General features: G+C 43.1%; 3 protein-coding genes across 5 annotated transcripts in view; 2 read left to right on the top strand and 1 right to left on the bottom strand.

Moving 5' to 3' along the window:
* Positions 1-1,868: 1,868 nt before the first annotated feature.
* On the top strand, positions 1,869-17,581 carry taf5 (TAF5 RNA polymerase II, TATA box binding protein (TBP)-associated factor). 2 transcript variants are annotated; one of them, XM_063214257.1, is made up of 11 exons: positions 1,869-2,293; positions 2,647-2,866; positions 4,508-4,823; positions 8,507-8,670; positions 9,932-10,067; positions 10,836-10,956; positions 12,727-12,856; positions 13,464-13,628; positions 14,820-14,997; positions 15,597-15,774; positions 17,231-17,581. In XM_063214257.1, exons 1-11 carry the CDS (start codon positions 1,876-1,878, stop codon positions 17,446-17,448), a joined length of 2,244 nt encoding a protein of 747 aa, XP_063070327.1. In that variant the 5' UTR covers positions 1,869-1,875; the 3' UTR covers positions 17,449-17,581. The 2 variants fall into 2 exon arrangements, with proteins under 2 accessions (XP_063070327.1, XP_063070247.1); XM_063214177.1 differs by having other exon boundaries at positions 2,644-2,866.
* A 999-nt stretch (positions 17,582-18,580) lies between these two features.
* Positions 18,581-20,594, bottom strand: atp5md (ATP synthase membrane subunit k). Its single transcript, XM_063214055.1, has 4 exons — positions 20,478-20,594; positions 19,878-19,986; positions 19,637-19,731; positions 18,581-18,707 (listed from the first exon to the last, which is right to left on the bottom strand). The coding sequence occupies exons 2-3, from the start codon at positions 19,962-19,964 to the stop codon at positions 19,642-19,644; spliced, it is 177 nt and encodes a 58-aa protein (XP_063070125.1). The 5' UTR covers positions 19,965-19,986; positions 20,478-20,594; the 3' UTR covers positions 18,581-18,707; positions 19,637-19,641.
* Positions 20,595-20,757: 163 nt separating this feature from the next.
* pdcd11 (programmed cell death 11) overlaps positions 20,758-22,216 on the top strand; it is a 59,884-nt gene continuing 58,425 nt past the window's right edge. For both annotated transcript variants that reach the window (XM_063200089.1, XM_063200083.1), the window contains exons 1-2: positions 20,758-20,840; positions 21,561-21,678. In XM_063200089.1, coding sequence (XP_063056159.1) covers positions 21,577-21,678 — 102 coding nt within the window. In that variant the 5' untranslated portion in view covers positions 20,758-20,840; positions 21,561-21,576. The remainder of the gene's footprint in view (positions 20,841-21,560; positions 21,679-22,216) is intronic.

The raw sequence follows: 22,216 nt of genomic DNA, 5'->3' as shown, positions 1-22,216 counted from the left end.
CACACAAGCATACACACACAAAAACACACACACACAGACACACACACACACACACACACACACACACACACACACACACACACACACACACACACACACACACACACACACACACACACACACACACACACACACACACACACACACACACACACAGCACACAGCGCATACAGTGGATCCATGGAGCGCATGACTGGCTGCATAACCACACCCTAGGAGAGATCACAATGATTTCCCCCTCGCTCTCTCGCTCTCTCGCTCTCTGACACAATCATGCTGCAGTAGCAGCTGTTACGCAACAAATTGTGTTTCCTGTGTGCTTTCCCTTATCAGACACACTGCCCAGTGGCTCTCCACACACACAACAGCCAGCAGCACAGCAGTGCAGCAGCACCACACGCATCACCCCTCCCTCCCTCTCCTCCTCCTCCTTCTACTTGCACACCTCCCCACAACTCTCCTCTCCTCTCCTCTACCCTGGTCCTCTCCTCTCCTCTCCGCTCCTCTCCTCTCCTCTCCTCTCCCCTGGTCCTCTTTTCCCTTTCAAATGGCAGTGAGGAGAAAGCAGCCACGCTGAGCTAATTTTGCCACCAGCCGCTGCGAAGAGAGAGATAAGGGAGCAGACATCTATTCCCAGCATCGCAGTCTCTACAGTAATAGCTGTTCTTTTGAATGTGTGAACCTGCAGTTTAAAATCACATTGCCGGGTCTGAGCAAAAATAGCTATCGTGTGATGATAAAGCAGTAAGCCTGTTGAATTGGATTTGTAGCGAACTCGTGACATGAATCCTTGTGGGAAAAAAGTCAAAAGCCCAACTCCCATTGTCATTGTGATACAGCACTCCACAGCACACAAGTGTTCTCTGCACACAACGAAATAGGAGTTATGCCTAACCTGTGCAAGAGGGCAGCCCCCAATGGCGCCCGAAAGCAAGGGTACCTCAGTCAGGGAGGAGGATGGGGAGAAGTAGGCCTACTGGTTTATTAGTAATCCCCCCCCCACCAACCTGGCGGATCGGTAGTCGAACCGGCAACCTTTGGGCTACAAGTCTGACACTCTAACTTTTTACCCATCCCTGCCCTGTTTGGCTTTGAAGGTAGCCTGCAGTGGTCGCAGATAGGCCCTACATCTTATTGCACATGTAGCCTATGTAGGCCTATGTTATCGTCACATTCTTTTAAAACTGTTTCACAAGCCTTGTCTTGTTTTGGAAGTCTATAGCCATGATCATAGATTTCCACAATTCAATAAAGGGAAGGAAGAAAGAAACTACAGATATTCAAGGTTTGTGTGACTGATTTGTATGAGTGTGCATATGCCCTTTAGAATGACTGCATTGTCTTACATGTCTTGTCAGAAGGCCAACATATCAATGTATTTGTGGTCACAGGACAAACTAACAAATCAGAGCCGTATACAGACGGCTCTGTAACAAATGGAACCAAAGCGCCACCTAGTGTCAGTAAGAGGCATGTCCTCATTCCAGTGTTTTATTATTTATCTTTAATGAAAACGTTCTCCATTCAGAATGGATCCTGTGATTATTGGTGACTAACTGAGGGTTGTGGTATGATTATGAAGTCGACCTAAATAAAATAAACATTTAAAACAAAGTAAAGTTGTACTGTGTCCTCCTTTAGTGACACAGTAAGAAGCATAAAGTCTATTTACAGACAAACATCATTTTAAATTGAGATAACTTCAATAAATAAACGTTTATGCAATTTAATGTAGTTTATGAAGGACAGAGGCCAAATATGCCATTCCTAAATGACAGAGCAAGCCGTGCACTGGCTCAGCCAATCAAATTGAAGAGCGTGACGTACTTGGCTTCTCTGTACTGTCGCATGTTGATGACTTGACCGAGCTGGAAAATGGCGGCTGTACCAGACGGGCAGATTGAGTCGGACAGTGAAAAAGAAACAAAGCCAGACGTGTTGAACGATGGAGCTGGAAATATTACTGGCACTTCGACGGGAGTTCTGTCTTCTCCGCCCAATGCAGCTTCCTCGGCCACCGGAGATACAAAGCCCGTGGCACCGCCTGGAGCCGAGGACCAGCAGACCCTGATAGCCGTGCTGCAATACCTCCGGAAAAACAACTTGTTGGAATCGGTGGATATTTTGCGTCGAGAAGCAGGGTTATCGGATAATGCTGATGACTCGCAGGGTGCAGATGGATCTAGTTTGGGTTCTGGTGGAAATGCAGATGAAAGCGGGGGTGCAAACTCTCTGCTGAACCGAGTGTCCATCGCCACCCCGGCAGCCCCTGTCCCAGCGGCGCCAATCAAAGGTAAGGCTGTCTGGCTGGCTAATAGCAGTGCATTTTGGAAAAGTTCTTTGAAAGATATCCACTAAGGTTACTTTTACTTTCACCAATTCGTGTTTTCAGTTATCTCTGCGTCAGATGTACATGTGTAGTTGCCCTGTTGTGTTATACCCATCCAGTTATGCACGCGACATGTTAGGTCGCAGCATGCATGGAAAGTGATCTTCAGTGCATACGTTGTAGTGAATGGAAAGGTTCAAGTGTTCATTTTAGGTTCATGAAAGGCTGTTATCAAGTAATAATCTTTCAGCAGTAGCTCATATTTTTCTGAGATGGCCATTGAAGCGTGTTGTTGTTGTTGTGATTGTTTACAGCAGACGACCAGCCAGACGTGAACGTTGTACTTTCGGCGTACAGCCAGAAGGGGGACACAGCGCTGTATGAGACCTACTACACCGGGCTGAAGAACTTCATCGAGTCTGTGCTGGACTGTCATCGAGCCGAGCTCTCGCAGCTCTTCTACCCGCTCTTCGTTCACATGTACCTGGAGCTGGTCTACAACAACCATGAGCAAGAGGCAAAGGCTTTCTTTGAGAAGTAAGTGGATGTTGCTGTTGCTGTTGTTGACTTTTGTTGTCTTTTTTATTTTTAATTTGCAATAAAAGAGGATGACAAAGACATGACATAACAATAAGGTACACAAGGTCAAGTAAACATAGTAAATATGATTAGGTTACATTAAACAACTCTTATAAGAAACAAAAATAATAAAATAGACAATAAACAAACAAACAAGAGGAATATATTAAAGAATATTCAAAAGTCTGTCATTTGTCTTATTATTTACAAGTTTGAGAGAGTTGAGAAGAGATGACATTTCTAAAATAAATATCATAAAGAAGGGTTGCTTTTTTCCATTTTTGCTTATGAATAAAAAACTTGGCATGTAAAAGGAAGAAGTTCACTAAAAATTCAAAAGAAGGGTCACTTCATAGTAAAAGAAAATATCTTTAAGACTGAAAACATAAAGGTCTTGCTGTGAAAAAAGATAAAAACTGAGGTCTGCAAGAAAGCGTTTCACTATGTTACAGTCAAAAAATAAATGTATAATGGTTTCATCTTCATTATCACAAAAAGAACAGTTAGAACTTAAGTCTGTGTATTTGTGACTTTTGTAGGCTGGTCTGCACTCTGGCCAAATGGAGTTGTCACTGTCTTGAATTTTGTGTCATTAAATTGCAATGAAGGACCCTGCCGTAGGGCACTCACCTGCCATCCGGCTGACCTGGGTTCGATTCCCAGCCCGGGTCTTTTGCCGACCCCTCCCCGTCTCTCTCCCAATTCGCTTCCTGTCCATCTCTCATACTGCTCTATCAAATAAAGTCGAAAAAAAACCCCAAATATATTAAAAAAACTGCAATGAAGGCTCTTAAACAGTGGTTCTCAACCTTTTTTTGAGCAAACACCCCCTTGACCTCATCATAAGCCTGCCAACGTCCCATTGTCCTCATCATAAGCCTGCCAACAAACCCCTTAGTACTAAAATATTAAGTAGACTAATGCAATTCAATTGATCGCAACTGATCGCCCTTCTCTGCTGTATCCTTCTCAACGTCCCCCAAGGGCCCTCTAACACTCTAAAGCAGGGATTCTAAACCTTTTTGACGTTGAGGCCCATTTTTTCCAGTGCACAGTGTCCCTTGGCCCATATTAATATATATCATATCATGTTATGTTATGTTATTATATTATAATAATATATTATATTATAGGCTATTATATCATATTATATTATCATGATATCATATTATATCATATTACAGCGTGTATAAATTAAGTTTTTTTATATTTTCAGGGTTTTTTTCCTAACCTCTATTTTTTACTGATAATTTTGTGATCTGTTTTAGCTAGATATGATAGATATTTAGCTAAATGTGGTCTTCTGATTCCCAGGTTTTGCCCTTTTCCTTCTTCCTCGTCGTTATGGAGTCTAATTCCTTGAATGTGAATGCATACTTGGATAAAACTGATTCTTATCCTCACCTGACAATTCTTCTTCTTCTTCTTCTTCTTCTTCTTCTTCTTCTTCTTCTTCTTCTTCTTCTTCTTCTTCTTCTTCTTCTTCTTCTTCTTCTTCTTCTTCTTCTTCTTCTTCTTCTTCTTCTTCTTCTTCTTCTTCTTCTTCTTCTTCTTCTTCTTCTTCTTCTTCTTCTTCTTCTTCTTCTTCTTCGCGCACAGGTTCAGCGGCGACCAGGAGTGCTACTACCGCGACGACCTGCGCGTCTTGTCGGCGGTTAGCAAGCGCGAGCACATGCGCGGCAACGAGACGCTGCTGGACTTCCGCACCAGCAAGTTCGTGCTGCGCATCTCGCGCGACTCCTACCAGCTGCTCAAGCGCCACCTGCAGGAGCGGCAGAACAACCAGATCTGGAACATCATCCAGGAGCACCTGTACATCGACATATTTGATGGCATGCCGCGCTCCAAGAGCCAAATCGACAGCATGTCTGGCAGCCTGGCTGGAGAGACGCGACGCGAGGCCAACAAAGTCAAGGTTTGTTGACATGCCCTTACTCCGACACACACACACACACACACACACACACACACACACACACACACACACACACACACACACACACACACACACACACACACACACACACACACACACACACACACACACACACACACACACACAAACCAGGATCATTCTGCACATCAACATCTTGGACGGGATGCTGGGGGGGTAAGAGTATGTATGTTTTTATGCGTAGATGAAGAGACGTGTTGTGAAGACGACAAAGTCAAGGTTCGATCATAATTACATCAAACATGCATGTAAACCAGGGGCGGCGCCAAGGGGTTGCTTGCCGTTGCTATAGAAACCTCAACCAATTACTCAGAAACCCCAGAGCAACCCCTGATTTTTTTTGTCAAACAATAGTTTTGAACAATGCAATTTTCCGTAAATTGGTATTGAATATGTTCAGCTACACCTATGGCCGAATGACACCGCTACCCGTCACCATTCCGACCATTCCTGTCGTATAAATAATATGCATAGCTTTTCATTCGAGACCGTCTCTGGTGTTACGACCTCGACTTCACAAAACGCAAGACTGCAACCTGTAGTTCTATCTGGCCCCTAATGCACGCCGTAGCCTCGGTAAACAGTTCTGTTTTCATTTTGTGTTGTGAATCACACAACGTGTCTTGATATATTAATGTGTTGTAAATACCTCCTTTTTAGTTAAGACAATATAATTAGCATAGTCTTATATATTTATACATGAGGCATTTTGTATGTGGGAAATGTCTGAAGAAATGGAAGAAATTAAAATAGCCTATCGTTCTGAATTAGCAATACAATGTTAGCACATATTCCAAATTGCTTGCTAGCAATGTTGGTGTGTTTAACCGTATGGATTAAAGTGGAATATTGCAAGACGTCCTGTGATCAAGACATTGTTTTAAGGTAGACCGTTTGGTCATTAAGTTTGCCCGTCGCAGCACGACATGTTATTTTGTTTTGAAGTAGAACTAGATTCTAGGTTTGGCTCATGCCAAAGGATGGGTTTACCGTAGCCTGGTATGACCCGCCCTTAATAGAAGTATTATGAAATATAATAGTATCAACAATAATAGCAACTATTGTATTAATATTCCACATAGGTCTTCATTTTAGACCTAACGCGCAACTAATATGAATGCTTTGGAATGTACTGTGGCGACGGTAGGTCAGGTGTGCAATTCACCACTATTGACAGGACAGCTATTGGGGGACTGCTGATGGTGGTCTGTTGATTGAGAGAACTACAGTGTGTTTTTTAGCTTCCAATTATTATTATTTTTCTCTAAATAATATGGGACCTTAATGGAAAAAAAGAGAAAAATCCAACCTTCAATACAAGTGCATTTATTCAGTGGGGAAAAAATCCCACATAAAGAAATAATTATTTGACATCAAATAATGTGTGTCACAATTATTAGCACCCCTGTTGTTAATATTTTGTACAACCCCCTTTTGCCAACAAAACAGCACCTAATCTTCTCCTACAATGTTTCACAAGATGGGAAAAGACAGAAAGAGGGATCTTCAGCCATTCCTCTTTGCAGAATCTCTCTAAATCATCCAGAGACCTGGGTCCTCTCCTCTGTACTCTCCTCTTCAGCTCACCCCACAGGTTCTCAATGGGGTTGAGGTCTGGGGACTGAGATGGCCATGGGAGGAGCTTGATTTTGTGTCTGGTTAACCATTTCTGTGTAGATTTGGCCATATGTTTAGGGTCATTGTCTTGCTGAAAGACCCAGTGACGACCCATCTTCAGCTTTTTGGCAGAGGGCAACAGATTTTGATTTAAAATGTCCTGGTATTTCAAAGCATTCATGATGCCATGCACCCTAACAAGCTAACAGCCCCACAGCATCACTGACCCACCCCCATACTTCACAGTGGGTATGAGGTGCTTTTCAGCATGCGCATCTTTCGTGGCACGCCAGACCCACTTAGAGTGTTTGTTGCCAAAAAGCTCAATCTTGGTCTCATCTGACCAAAGCACACGGTCCCAGTTGAAGCCCCAATACCGCTGGGCGAACTCCAGACGTTTGCGTTTATGACTGTGAGTGAGGAAAGGTTTTCTCCGTGCATGCCTCCCAAACAGCTTGTTGGCGTGTAGACAGCGCCTGATGGTTGATTTGGAGACTTTGTGACCCCCTAGGATGCTACAATTTTGTTGTAATTCTGTAACAGTGAGCTTTGGAGATATTTTGATTTCTCTTACCATCCTCCTCACTGTGCGTGGTGGCCAAATAAACTTGGGTCCTCGTCCAGGCTTGTTTACCACTGTTCCAGTGTTTTGAACTTCTTAATTATTCCTCTCACAGTAGATATGGGCAGCTGCAGTTGAGTGGCAATCTTCTTGTAGCCTCTGCCTGACCTGTGAAGGTCGACGCACATCTGCCTCACTTGTATGCTGTGTTCCTTTGTCTTTCCCATGTTTAAGAGTGGATAAGAGAAATGGCCTCGGTGTCACGTCATAGTTATACCCCAGGGAAACAGGAAGTGATGAATTACTAATTAAATGTTCCTACATACTCTGGTAAACTTTGTAAACTACTGTAGAAATGACAGAAATGCTTCAATTATATTTATTTCCTGGGAATTGTTAAGGGTGCCAATAATTGAGGAACAGGTGATTTAATGAAAAATAATTATTTTTTAGTCAGGGATTTTTTTTATTTTCCTACAATTCATTTGAGTTGAAGGCTACATTTTCCTAAAATTTTCAGTGTGACAGTATTCTTCTGCAATAAACACTGAATTTATTTTAAGGCTTTTAACACATCTCAACCTGGGGTGCCAATAATTATGGAGGGCACTGTATATGTTGTTTGTTCCACCTGGGGACCATTCTATCATTGCTGCTGAATTAAGCGGCGCTTAGGTGCAAAAGCCAAGTTTCAACTAACGGCAGCCGATGTCATTCCACCACTGAAGATCAGCTGTGCCTAGAGTTCTATGCTAGGTTCACCTCTTCCATGCTCATCTAAGCTGGCGTTGCGCTCGTGCACGTTGTACAGGGTAAGTCCATATCAATGTCGAAAATGCGATCATATTGTAGACTCGGGTATGCCTTGTCAAAACAAGTCTTTAGTTATATCGCAGATGAGGTGCGAGCTTCTGTAGGTGAGCTGAGCAGTAACGCAACAGCACTCTGAATGAAAGTCCCGCATTCCTTTCCCACCTTGCGCAATGACAGATCATAATGCAATCATCAAAGAAAGAGCCGCCCCGTCCGAACTTCGAATGCAATCATTTCAATGTAAAAGATAGGACAGCGCACGTTGAACTGTCAAATGATACGACCACCGTGAATCACAGTGGTGCGATTAGTCTGTTGTTGTAACTGTAGTAGGCTACTGTAAACTTGCCTCGTATGGGACCGCAACCATCCCAACCCCCGTGCCGAAAATGTCTTCCCGGCAAATTATAGGTGTTTTGATCAAGGGTTGTTTTTTTTTTGACCAGCAACCTCTTGAATTCATACAGCAACTGCTAAGCAACTGCAACTAATTATTTCTGGCGCCGCCACTGATGTAAACACAGATGGACACACACACAGACAGGTCTGGAATGTCGTCCAGGAGCATCTTTATTACTTCCACCGCCGGAGAGGTTATGTTTTCGGTTGCGTTGTCTCTAACTGACTCTCCTGTCTCTCCCCGTGCGTCCAGGTGTTCTACGGTCTGCTGAAGGAGCCGGAGATTGAGGTGCCGCTGGACGAGGAGGACGAGGAGGCGGAGAACGAGGAGGGCAAGCCCAAGAAGAAGAAGCCCAAGAAGGACAGCCTGGGCAACAAGAGCAAGAAGCAGGACCCCAATGCACCACAGCAGACCAGGTGATAATAATAATAATAATGATAATAATAATAATAATAGTATATTGACAATAATTAGAAGGACAGCCAGCAAGAAGCAGGACCCCAATGCACCACAGCAGACCAGGTGATAAAAATCATATTAATAATAAGAGGAATAACAATATAACATATTGACAATTATTAGGACAACCTGCGTAGCAAGAGCAAGAAACATGACCCTAATGCACTATAGCAGAACAGGTGATGATAATAATAATAATAATAATAATAATGATAATAATAAAAATAATAAATAATAAAAAAAATTAAAAAAAAAAAAAAAAATCATAATTAGAAGCACTCAGAGAGCGCAGACCTCCGCCAAGGAACCTGCTTGACCACCCTAAGTCTTGTTGCCTTCTTTTTGTGGTGTCCCCGCAATTACATTTCTGGTCACTATGGGCGTCTAGATATACAGGCCAGCAATGGTAAGGAATCTTTTAAAAAGTCCTGGTTCCGGTTCGTGATCCGTATCACCACCAGAATTGAATCACTTGTTCCTTGGTCATTATCAACAACTCCACAAAGTTTCGTCCAAATCAGTTGATTAGTTTTTGAGTTATGCTGACAAACAAACAAACAGACAGACGGACAAACCAACGCTACCGAAAACATTACCTCCTTGGCGGAGGTAATAATAATAATAATAATCATAATAACAATAATTAGAAGGACAGCCTGGGTAACAAGAGCAAGAAGCAGCATCCCAACGCACCCCAGCAGAACAGGTGATAATAATAATAATAATGATAATAATAATAATAATAATAATAATAATTAGAAGGACAGCCTGGGCAACAAGAGCAAGAAGCAGGACCCCAACGCACCACAGCAGAACAGGTATACCGGTGGTACTACTACTACTAGGGGTGTAAATCACAGCCTTCATGACGATACGATTCGGTATCGATTTCTTAAATCAGGAATTCGATTTTTATTCCCCACGATACGATGCGATTCGGTTCAATTCGATTTTTTCCAATTACTTTTCCACTACTATTGTGTTATTGAGCTAGGGCATTGCACAGGGGCCAGCGATTCGATTCTTAAGAATGCCCCACGATGCGATTCGATTAAATCGACGGCCGATACTTCCGATACGTTGATACATTTCGATTTTATTTACATCCCTAACTACTACTACTAAGAATGACAATGACCCAAACGCATCACAGCAGAGAAAATCACCTCTGACCCTCTCCAGTTGGTTCACAGTGTTGTTTTGTGTGTTTGTGTGTAGAATCCCTCTCCCGGAGCTGAAGGACTCGGACAAGCTGGATAAGATCATGAACATGAAGGAGGCCACCAAGCGCATCCGGCTCAACGCAGACACACTGCCCTCCATCTGCTTCTACTCCTTCCTCAACGCATACCAGGTACATACGCAGCAGACTGGCGTCATGCAAAAATTGTATTTGAAGGGTTTATTTGCAAAACGGTGTATCTCCATTTTGTAGAATGTTGGGAAATTGACATTTTTGTATTGGGCATTCCATTGAATTGCATTGCAAAATGCATTTTATATAGGTTAAAAAAGTGTGTTGTCAAAATATTTGAATGGTAAGAATTCACACATAGGTGGTAGGCCCTCTGAACAGTCATTTTCAATAATAAAATTCAAAAAATGGAGATACACCGTTTTGCAAAGCCTTCATTTATTTCACGCCAGACCATTGTATTCCACTTTGAGGTGTAACGCCTTTGCAAGTAAAGTCGTGTTTCTCAACTCCGCGGGAAAGCATTTTTGTCACGTGACCAAGTTTGCACATTTCACATGTTTATAACGAAGTTAAGGGGGTGTTGGGAGGCTGCTGAGATGGTCAAGGGGATGTTGTGTTAAAGGGGTTGGCAGTGTTTCCTGTATAACATTTGTTACTCAAGGGTGGTGGGGGTTAAGCCATGTCAGAGACCATCATCTTTAGTTTCTTCTGAAAACAAAAAAATATATTGCAACACAATTATTTTGAATAGGAAGTTTAGAAATGAGAACCACTTAAACCCACAATACAACATCTTGATCTTTTCTGGGGATCAACTCAAGATGGTGTTTGTTGTCAACGTGGCCCCGTTAATTGTAAAGGGTTGGGGCAAACCCTATCTGGATTAGATGGACTGGTTGCATTCTCGTGCCACTTCCTCCTCAGGGTCTGACTGCAGTGGACGTTGCCGATGACTCCAGCCTGATAGCGGGGGGCTTCGCCGACTCCACTGTCAGAGTGTGGAGCGTCACCCCGAAGAAACTACGCAGAGTCAAGTCAGCAGCTGGTCAGTACAGCACACACACACACACACACACACACATACACACACACACACACACACACACACACACACACACACACACACATACACACACACACACACACACACACACACACACACACACACACACACACACTTTACCAAACACACAAAATATTGAAATCTTACCTAGACTTGCAGTTGAAATGAATACACCTTACTGTATTATTGACTCATTGCGTGACCTTGCGTAGGCTACGGTATGTTCCTGTACTTACTTACTGTACTTCCTGTACTTAGCTGTAGACTTTGCTGAGCACATTGCACTTTAAACAGGCCTAATACTGTTGTCACACTTTGTCAATAAACACACTACATGACCTAGTGGTAGGATTACACTGCAAGCCGAAGCAGCATCTGTCTGTCTGGGCCTGATTGATTACTCCACACGGCTTGACTTCCTGTCCTGTCTGGTGGTATGTGCAGTGTATACCTGAACCACAGTCTCCATTGACCTGGAGATCACTCATTTCCCATGTTAGAGTCTAACACAGTGGTTCTCAAACTTTCTGTGCGAAGTACCACATTAGAATATCGCAGCAAACGTCTTCCATATTCACTCTTTAGTAGCCTATTATTCTGCATGATGTTTTCAGATTCATACAGTTCAATATTACAAAATATGAGACCAAAGAGACATTTTCGACTGCAACAACTTGATTAGCCTTCAAATCAATGCATAAAAAAATGGATTCTTCCAACTACCGCCAGAAATGTCTCAAGTACCACGAGTGGTACACGTACCACAGTTTGAGCACCACTAGTCTAACAGCCTTATTGACGAAAAGTGTGTCTTTCACTTGATAAATACACTCTGTAGCCATGACCTGTGTGTTCTTGAGTACATGTCTATGAGGAGGAATGGCACTGCCCTACAAAGGCAAAGTGCAGTAACTGCATATTTTGTCAAACTTGTGTTTAGACTGAAAATGGTCTTTATAACACCTCCTTTATCTTATGGTCTAATAGTGTCCTGTTTTAGAGAGATATTGCTATGATATCCAACCTGACACCAATACTTTGATGCCCGTTTTCTCAATTTCAATGTTGGTGTAGTGAAAAGTGAAAGCCCATTGGGAAACTCCAACTCCCATTGTCATTGTGACACAGCACTCCACAGCACACAAGTGAACACTGCACACTGCACACAACGAAATTGCATTTATGCCTCACCCGTGCAAGGGGGCAGCCCTCAGTGGCGCCCCATGGGGAGCAGTGCGGTGAGACGGTAACATGCTCAGGGTACCTCAGTCATGGAGGAGGATGGGGGAGAGCACTGGTTGATTACTCCCCCCACCAACCTGGCGGGTCGGGAGTCGAACCGGCAACCTCTGGGATGCAAGTCTGACGCCCTAACCGCTCACCCATGACTGCCCTCATGGTGTACCGATAGTTGCTACACTTTTCCTTGGTAAGGCAGTACACAGCAAAGGAAGACCTTTTTGTTTATACAGTATGAGACCAAATGACTTCAAGACCACTTAAGAAAATTTTACATTCTAACAGCTTCATTGATACTGACTCAATAACCCTAAATGCACACGTCAACTCGCATAACATATACCAATACACATAACCAATGTGACCTGTGTCCATGCGATAGAATTGCATGGCAAAGCAAAAATCCGCTGTCTGTCTTTATGACAATGATCCTTCATTGAACACTATTTTACTTCCTATCCCTCTTCCTGTCTGGCCTGTCCCTCTTCCTGTGTGGTGCGGTGCGGTGTGCAGACCTGAACATGATCGATAAGGAGTCTGACGACGTGCTGGAGCGCATCATGGACGACAAGACGGCCAGCGAGCTCAAGGTCATGTACGGCCACAGCGGACCCGTCTACGGCGTCAGCTTCAGCTCAGACAGGTTGGCCCCATGCCCTCGTGTTTCTCATTTAATTATCTTTCGAGGAGACAAAAGGCAAAGCGTTTTACTGCATTATACTGTATTATTGTAATAAAAGACATTTTGAATCTTTCTTCAGTGTTGCACGTGCCGAATAAGAGTAAATCGTTTTTTTTAAAGGGACACTGTGCAGGAAATGGTCAAAAAAGGTACTGCAACTATGCTGCTTATTGAAATTGGGCTGCCTATTGCCAAATTTGATCTTTACATGAAAGTTTACTAAGTATTGAACAATTTTTTTCTAGTATGGTCCAAGTACAGTCATTTTTGCAGCTAAAAATGGCTATTTTTGGAAATTCAAAATGGCGGAGCATGGAGAAGATCCCCCTTTTCATGTATGAAAAGTGAAATTTTTCCTGTCATAATGAATACTTATAATTTGATGCTGGTAGTAAGTATTCATGAAAAAGGTAACATTAATGAATGGGCAGCATGAATTCTGGAAATAAACAACTAAAAATCTCACACAGTGTCCCTTAAAAACCCAATTGTATCAAGCCAGGAGGGTTGAGTAAAGTGTTCACAGTAAATGTAAATTATAATACCCGGAATGTGATTTCCTCCTCAGGAACTACCTGTTGTCGAGTTCAGAAGACGGCACGGTGCGCCTGTGGAGCCTGCAGACCTACACATGTCTGGTGGGCTACAAAGGACACAACTACCCCGTCTGGGACACGCAGTTCTCCCCTTACGGATACTACTTCATCTCCGGAGGACACGACAGAGTGGCTCGGTAGGTGGCAGCAGGGCTCTAAATTAACTGCTTTCATCACCAGCTGCAATGGTGATGGTAGATGGTTATCTTTCTAGCCAAACACACAGAGTGCATCTTAATATGCCACCTTGCCTCCTCCACTTGCGCTTGTCTCCTCGCCCCGCCTCCTGGCCCCTCCTCCGTGGAGAAAACGATAAAGTTTCCCAGCTGTCAGCCTAGCCACAACAACTTTTGAGGGACTGTTTTTCATTCACCATCCCAATTGCAAACGAGAAAAAGACTCTACAATTGAGCTTTTGCAAGATATTGAAATATAATGCTGTTGTCAGTGATGTCATCATGACGAGAAGCGAGTGGAGGAGGCAAGTTGAGGAGGCAAGGTCCCATATTAAGATGCACTCACACTCACTAATGGGTCAGAGTGGCTAGTAAGTTGGTCCTTTCTACTAGCCAAACTGACATTTCACCAGTATTTGACCAGTTGGTGGGTGTTCATTTAGAGTCCTGAGTGGCAGTATATATTAACACAATATTGTACGTCAGCTGTACTACTTTTTACATCTTGTCATGTGCTGTGATGTCACTTTAACAGGTAGTCTTTCACCTTTGTCAGCAGGCTGTCATTGTTTTTTTTTTGCCAGGATGTGGTTATATTTCCATTGTGCTTGACAATAAAATCCTACCTGTTTTTATAAGAACATTTGTCACATGCATAGATATACAAGGTAAAGAGGAGAGCACCAGTAATGGTGCCACAAAAGTTTAAAAAGTGGTCTATTGGGGGATGTACAGTTGTATTGTTAGATGGAAGTGCTGTTGATAGCTAATGGAAGTTTTAGGTATCATATTTCTGCTACTTGATGGACATATTCTGTCCCCATCTGGAAACTTCAGCAAATCTCTTTGAGTTGAATTGTTAACGAAAAAATTAAAACAAACAAACTAATCAAAGGTGGGTTTTTATAACCTACTTGTTGCAGGTGAAACCAAGTTGGTCACCCCTCCATTTAAGATTCTCATTGTGACCTGGGGGCGTATCACAAAAACACATCTTATCTATTTAGTTACCTTGGCAGCGGAACCTTAGAACCATATTTAGGAAAAGCTTATTACAGAACGGTGTTTCCTAACTTGCTTTGTGCATCCTATCTCAAGGCAAGTTCTCATTGTGACTGGTTCTCTTTTTTCTTCCTTTCCTTTCTCTTGTAGATTATGGGCAACTGATCACTACCAGCCTCTGCGCATCTTCGCTGGCCACCTGGCCGACGTCACTTGCACGCGTTTCCACCCCAACTCAAACTACGTGGCCACGGGCTCTGCTGACCGCACCATCCGCCTCTGGGATGTCCTCAACGGAAACTGCGTCCGCATCTTCACCGGACACAAGGTAGGGAGGGGTGTGGGCAAGGGAAGCAGGGCTGAAAGCCTTCAAACGAACAGTACACCCTTTTTTGATGTTCTCATATTTGCAGTATTTTCCAAGTACATTCATTTTCGTTTCTTTGTGTTCAGTACTTAGATTGATAGTATTAGCCTAGCTTAGCACAATCACTGGAAATAAATGGCACCATTAGCATCAAGCCACCAGTGACCACTGGGCAGAATGAAATGGCTGTTTTGATCTGTGGATTCATTATCTTTTCGCATGAAAGTCTTTGTGCACAACTCTTCAGTTATTCAGGTGCTGGTGTAAGGCAGGAAAACTAGATCAATATGAAATGTTCATTAAACATCGCACACTAGATACTGTTCTTTTTTTCTCTCTTTATTTTTTGGACCGAACCCTCTTTTTACCTAAATATCTCTCCTCTGAATTTACTTTGATAGGGACAGTGTACAGAAACATTAATCTGACAGACATAAATCTACCATCAAAAAAGGAGGAAGAAACAGTGGCCCTCCGGTTTAATTATTTTTATAAGACAACAAAGACTGACCAACGCGTTCCGACCTTCAGACGAATCGTACCTTTTTTGTCCCTTACAGGGTCCCATCCACGCATTAGCCTTCTCCCCCAACGGTAAGTTCCTGGCGTCGGGGGCCACGGACGGCCGTGTGCTGCTGTGGGACATTGGCCACGGCCTGATGATCGGGGAACTGAAGGGCCACACCGACACCATCTACTCCCTCAAGTTCAGCCGCGACGGGGAGATCCTCGCCTCAGGTGAGTGACAATAAAGATTTTTTTATGACTTTATTTTTGATAGGACTGTGAAAGAGTGATAGGGAATGAATGGGGAGGGTTCGGCAAAGGACCCAGGCCGGAATCGAACCCGGGTCGCCGGCCCAGTAGATCAGTGCCCTACCGTTGTAGCCACAGTAGGGCCGACAAAGGATTACATTTTTCCCGTTTGTTTGACCAGGAAAATACCCGTTACATGGGCGTCTTGGCCAAGTGTCAGCACTTACATTTCAGTTGCATACTCACCTCCGGTGAGAAAAGATGACGTTTCCTAAGTGAAGTATGAAAGAAAAATGTCTGCACACTTATAAATCCTCTGTGTTCTTTTAACCAATTGATATTGGATGCTGCCAAATGCCTCTATCTGCCGCTTTTTCAGTGTAAATGCACCCTAGTGAACTTCCTCTGTCCAATCTGATGGAAGACCGTTTCAACAAATGTGCCGTCTGTATGTATGCCACTTGGAGCCATAACCACTTTAGACTTCATGTATTGTGCTAAAAACATTGACATTTACATCCATACCTCTTTATTATTAGAGTAAATGCTCTCTTATAACTGACTAAACATTTCACCCCCTGTGCTACAGGATCCATGGACAGCACGGAGCGTCTGTGGGATGCAGTGCAGGCATTTTACTAATGACGCACTTTCTCCGTTCACTTTATTACCGTACTACTAGTAGTAATTATGCTTTTTTTCCACTCCCTACAGGCTTTATGGGTAATGCGATGCGGATGTTTGATGTACAAATACTTGAATTACAACGGCCAGTAATTTGTTCTTTGTCTCCACGGCGTCTATGTGATGCTGTACAGGTGTTTGACATAATATGCCATCATTACAATTGATAGCACTAGTACACTGTTTTTATTTTCCTTTAGGTTCCATGGGCAACATGGTGTGACGTTCAGTTCATTTACTTAGTATGCTCATTTTAACACCGTAGGTTACATGAACACTGATAGCACTTTCACCTTATCACTACGTACGACATCACTATTAAATAAGTGCTTGTTTTTTTTTGCTATGTTGTGATGTGTTTGTCTTTTATGCCATTAGTAAAGAGAAATTTTCCATTTCATGCAAGTTCAAGGGACAATAAATAAGTCCCAAGTCAATTTTTAAACCCTCTCACAGGCTCAACGGACAACACAGTGTGGGAGGCTATGCGGACATTTGACTAATGAAGCACTTTCTCCGCATTCAAATACTTTAAATTATTACAACTAACCCTCTTTTTTTTGTCCCTGCCGTGGCCAACCGGTTGGGCACTCGACTTGCATGCGGCTGTCCCGGGTCCTTTGCCGACCCCTAGCCATTTCTATCCCAATTCGCTTCCGGTCCACCTCTCACACTGTCCTATCGAATAAAGTCGAAAAAGGCCAAGAAAATAAAAAGAAATCCCAAACAACTAACCTTTTAAAAAAATCTGTAGGCTCCATGGACGACACGGTGCGCCTGTGGAACGCGGCGCGGGCGTTTGACGAGGTGGAGACGGACGACTTCACGGCGACCACGGGCCACATCCACCTGCCTGACAACTCGCAGGAGATGCTGCTGGGCACCTACACCACCAAGTCCACGCCCGTCATACACCTCCACTTCACCAGACGCAACCTGCTGCTCGCTGCCGGGGCTTACAACCCCCAGTAACAGGCCCCCTAACATCATCTCGTACTGTGTTACAACCCCCAGTAACAAGACCCGTTACATTACCTTGTGTCACTTAGCACCCGCCCTCTCTCTGCTACTACACCACCAAGTCCACGGCCGTCATACACCTCCCCTTCACCAGAAGCAACATCCTGCTCGCTGCAGGGGCTCACAACCCCCCCAGTAACAGGCCCCCTAACATCATCTACAACACTTTAAAGTCCACGGCCGTCATACACCTCCCCTTCACCAGAAGCAACATCCTGCTCGCTGCAGGGGCTCACAACCCCCCCAGTAACAAGAGGTGTGTGTGTGTGTGTGTGTGTAAAAAGTTAAGACTTAGTAGTTCACTTGACATCGCCAGTCATCCTCACTCCTGTCCCTCTACCCTGAAGTATTGCATCTGCATAAGCTGGGGTATCGGTCTTGCCTTTTTTTAAACAATTACCTAGTGTGGAGGTTTTAACTCACTAACTTCCATTCAGATGATTGAATTACTTCCTTCCTCTTTTTTTAACCTTTCAGTATTCCATTTTTCAACCCTCACCTCCCCCTCACTGTGAATTAAGACATTGCTTTTATACCGGGTCCTAATACACCTTGGGCCTATATTACAAAGCTGGTTCAGGAGTAAACCAAGTTAAGTTAAGAAGAGGTAAATCATCTAACAGAAGAGCCTGGAGTTTTAAAATACTCCTGAACTAGGGGTGCATTTCTCAACCATAGTTGCCAACTAAATCATCTACTTTGTTGTTTTAAATGCAATTTCCCATTGACACCTACCCAAGTTGCCAACTGGCAAACAACTACGCTTTCGAGAAACGCAGCCCGGGGGTGAGTTTCTCAAAAGGGAAGTTGTTAGCCTGTTAGCAACTTCGGTAGTTGCCAATGGGAAAATGCATTGAAAGCAACGAAGTAGCTAATATAGTAAGCAACTTTGGTTTCGAGAAACGCAGCCCAGATTTTTAGTATAGGCCCCTGCAGATTGTTTTTGATTTGAGTTCATGACTGCTTACATTTCGTTCATGACCACTCCTGCCCCATGATGACCTTTTGATTCCTCATCGTGTACAGACTTTTTATACATCATCCTGGTGCCTCGTATGTAAATAAATGAAAAATAAAAATGCCGTTTTCTACTACATGTTTGTTTTATTAATAGTTATTAAACATGCTGCAACAGCAGTGATGGCGGCATATGCACATGGACATCTAGCGGAATCCAACTCTCCATACAACGGAGCAAAAAGACAGGAATCCTGTGGAGGAGAGAAGAGAAGTACACGTTTAGGGGAGACACCTAAGCAAAGCAATACATCTACAAGTGTTAAGGAGACATGTTGCTAAATGCAATCAAAAAGGGACCTACGCAAATCAGAACACATACAAGTGTGGGTTTTCCAAAAAGGTGATGCATCACTGATGATGAATAGGAAACTTTTTGAGGAATGTTTCTGGACCACAATGACAATCAGATGGCATGTTGATCACCAATTTAAACCAGGGATGGGCAACTTTATGATGAGGAGCGGGTCACATTTTTTCATTGCCACCATCGGTGGACCACATGGATTTGCAACTTGGACAACCACGAATCTGACAGCAACTTGCAGAGGTCGAGGTGCAATTAATTGCTCACTGACTGCCCATGTTGTGTGGAAGGATGCACGATATGAAACATTTTGGCCGATTCCGATATTGATAATGAGGTTTTGCCCGATAACCGATACCGATATATATATTTTCTGAAAAGATATAATCATTTAATCAATCAACATTTAATACAGACTGACTGATGCAAACTGAATTTTGAATGTCTATTGGCCAACAGTATAATTACAACAGTAGTCATTTAATTTTTTTTTTTTACATGATTTTTAAAATGTCAAAGGACTGCACTGAGTGAGGATGTGGGCCCCAGGCCTCCAGTTGCCCATCCCGGTTTTAAACCAAGAGAACTTGGATCAGCAGCAAACTTAAAAAATATTCAAGCAGAATTATGAGTCAATATTGTTGTTCAGCAACATTGCTCAATAAATGCCATGTGCACTTTGTGTACCTTCACTGTGGAAGTCAGATTACCGTAGCTTTGTTTTTGCCAGATAAGACAATGACCTTCAAAAAACAGTATTCCACTTGTTTCAAAATGTGATTATTTTGTTGGAGAAAGGTGTGAGGAACATCTTACATGAATTAGCTGGCTGTGACGGCCTTTTCCTTCTTGGGCTTCAGCTTGAAGAAGAGGGCAATTGTGGCAATGCTTGCATATGTGAGGAGCACACACTGGAAAAAGGACAAAATGTTCTGAGTAAGGCCTTCAACAATTACATTTTCTACACCTTTGAGTACGTCCTTATACATCTCACAGTTTGACAGTTGTTAAACACATGTTCAAACTGCAGAGTTTGTACAGTGTATTGTACACTTACATTTCGCCTGCCTGTGATGGTCCATGCATTGAAGTACTTGGCGATACCAGTGAACTGGTGCTGCGTTCCTGAATCGTGTCCGCCCATAGCTGCTGATAAATATGTGATCCTGCGAAAACAAAAAAGCAAATACTTTAAACTACAGTTGGCACCACATGGGTTACTACTAACATGTTGAACTTGACATAATGTTACTCCAATTACGTAACGTGTCTAGTTCAATTCAAGCTAGTAGCTGCAGCCGTGGAGCAAGTGACAGCGACACTGACCATTCGACCTACCACACAAAATAAAATAATTTTGCAACAACGACAACGAGTTCAGTGTTGGTGCTGTAGTTTGTCAAAACACTATGCAGACACAATTTCAGCGAGTTACTGCCAATAGTTACCATGCACACAACACAAGCACATTTGGTTAGAGCTAGCTCCAAATGACTAGCATAGTTGTTGGCTAAGACATCCACTGCTAACTGGTAACCCGATTACTGGCACATTTCACATCATTGGAAACTGGGTGGACATTTGAAGCGTTGTAACATAAAAACACAAAATGCCAGGTGTAGGTAAACCACAAAATTTGACCAGAGAATCCACGTACCCTCTACACACGACCTGTCTTGAGGAGGAACTAGTGCCCTTCAGTGGAGGCCGAAAATGGATTGCTGTGGAAATCCCGCCTCCTCAACCACCTTCCTGCAATTCACAATGAAGCTTCTCTCATTGGACCAAACGCCTATCAATCAAATGTATTTGCAAGGCTATTGGTCTGCACTGCTGTCTGTGGTAATTGTCTTACATTTCATTGGCTGTTAAAGTCAAGACTTTTTGTTCCTCCTCATCCGGAGTAAATTGTGCCTTTAATGTTTACTTCCGGGTCGCGTCTTCCATGAACATGTGAGAATTCACCTAAGCAGGGCATGAATGATTAGGAATTATTGAAGAAAGTTAATCGATTATCTGGGTAAGTACACGCTCTCAATACAATCACCCTTTTACATATAACTAGTTCACGGGACTTGTTGTGTGAAGTCTCAAGATAGCAAGTAAGACGCACTAAACTTAACCACGTGTGAAGTCAATGTTGCATACGATAGGATCCCATGGTAAGCGTTGTTGTCTTTTCACGTGAGCTGGAGGAGATGAGTATCCCTTATTCAAAATAAAAACTCTGTTGATCACCACTAATTCCCAATACTAGTAGTGATCCATGTCACGCCAATGTTGTGCCAGTCTCACTGGTAGTGACTTTAATAGTTGCCAGTGGTCGCCACCAGACTAGCCAGGATGATTCCCTGATTGACGCTCCCAACCCAGGACGCTCCCCTTTCATCTCGCTCCCACTAGCCAGACTATCGGTACCACCGCCATATGACGGAGCTAGTTATGTTGTTGATGTTAGTTTTTTGTTTCTAACCCTAACCCTAACCTTAACCCTAAACCTAACCCTAACCATAACCCTAAACCTAACCCTAACCCTAACCCTAAATTGCTTGTATGTGGCAGTATATGATAATACGTGAAATATAATCGGGTGGGACCGCACGTCCGGGAGTGATAGAAACACCTGGGACCGCACGTCCGGGAGCGATCTCAGTTGGGAGTCTCCATCCCCTTACCGCCAGGTTTACTGAGCTTTCCTGACCATCACATCACATTGATGCTTATAGCAAATTCATTACAGGTTAAAACTTTAAGTCATGGCCTCGTTGGAAGAGGACTTTCCCCGTGGAGGGACAACGAAGCCCACGCAGACAGCCAAGCCGGAGCAACCTCGTACTGAGGTGGACAACCTCTTCCAGGTAAACTGAAAAGAGTATACAGTATTTGTTTGGAGGTGTGATATGAGTTTCAACATTCCATGCTTTGAAGTTGACTGTAGCATCTGCCATTTTTATCAACTCCTTCTGTAATCAGTTGACACATCTACTAAGCATGTCTTTCATTGTCTTGTCTGGTCTTGACTTGATTGTTGTTGTTTTTTAAATATATTTTTCAATGTCCCAACATCTTTGTAGCAATGTTGATTGTTTTTATGTTATTGTAGTTATGTTGCTTCAGCCAGTTAACAATTAATTCCTTGCCCTCTTAAGATCAACGTCTCCGTAGACTATTTCTTAAACTTGTAATCTGAGTGAGAGGAGGCGTACAGTATGTGGCACACATATCTTGAGGACCGTGATGGTGCTGGTCATCATTGATTGTTTTTCCTCATAGTGTACAATATTTGTTACAACAACAAAAAAGTGCATGTAGTCAGTGTGGCACTGTATCCAGCCAACAATAAATGACATGGTGTCCCATGAAAAACCTGTGATCTTACCAAAGAAGGTGGATCTA

Source organism: Engraulis encrasicolus, chromosome 1 (assembly GCF_034702125.1).
Source record: "Engraulis encrasicolus isolate BLACKSEA-1 chromosome 1, IST_EnEncr_1.0, whole genome shotgun sequence".
Taxonomy (NCBI): domain Eukaryota; kingdom Metazoa; phylum Chordata; class Actinopteri; order Clupeiformes; family Engraulidae; genus Engraulis; species Engraulis encrasicolus.
This window is presented reverse-complemented; position numbering and strand designations above follow the sequence as displayed.

Bases quoted from the DNA above. Each gene is read 5' to 3' on its own strand.
- taf5 (XM_063214177.1), top strand. From the start codon at position 1,876: ATGGCGGCTGTACCAGACGGGCAGATTGAGTCGGACAGTGAAAAAGAA. The intron at 2,294-2,643 runs GTAAGGCTGTCT...GATTGTTTACAG, and splicing joins CCCAGCGGCGCCAATCAAAG to CAGACGACCAGCCAGACGTG. The intron at 10,957-12,726 runs GTCAGTACAGCA...TGCGGTGTGCAG, and splicing joins CAGAGTCAAGTCAGCAGCTG to ACCTGAACATGATCGATAAG.
- atp5md (XM_063214055.1), bottom strand. From the start codon at position 19,964: ATGGGCGGACACGATTCAGGAACGCAGCACCAGTTCACTGGTATCGCC. The intron at 19,732-19,877 runs GTAAGTGTACAA...TCCTTTTTCCAG, and splicing joins CCATCACAGGCAGGCGAAAT to TGTGTGCTCCTCACATATGC.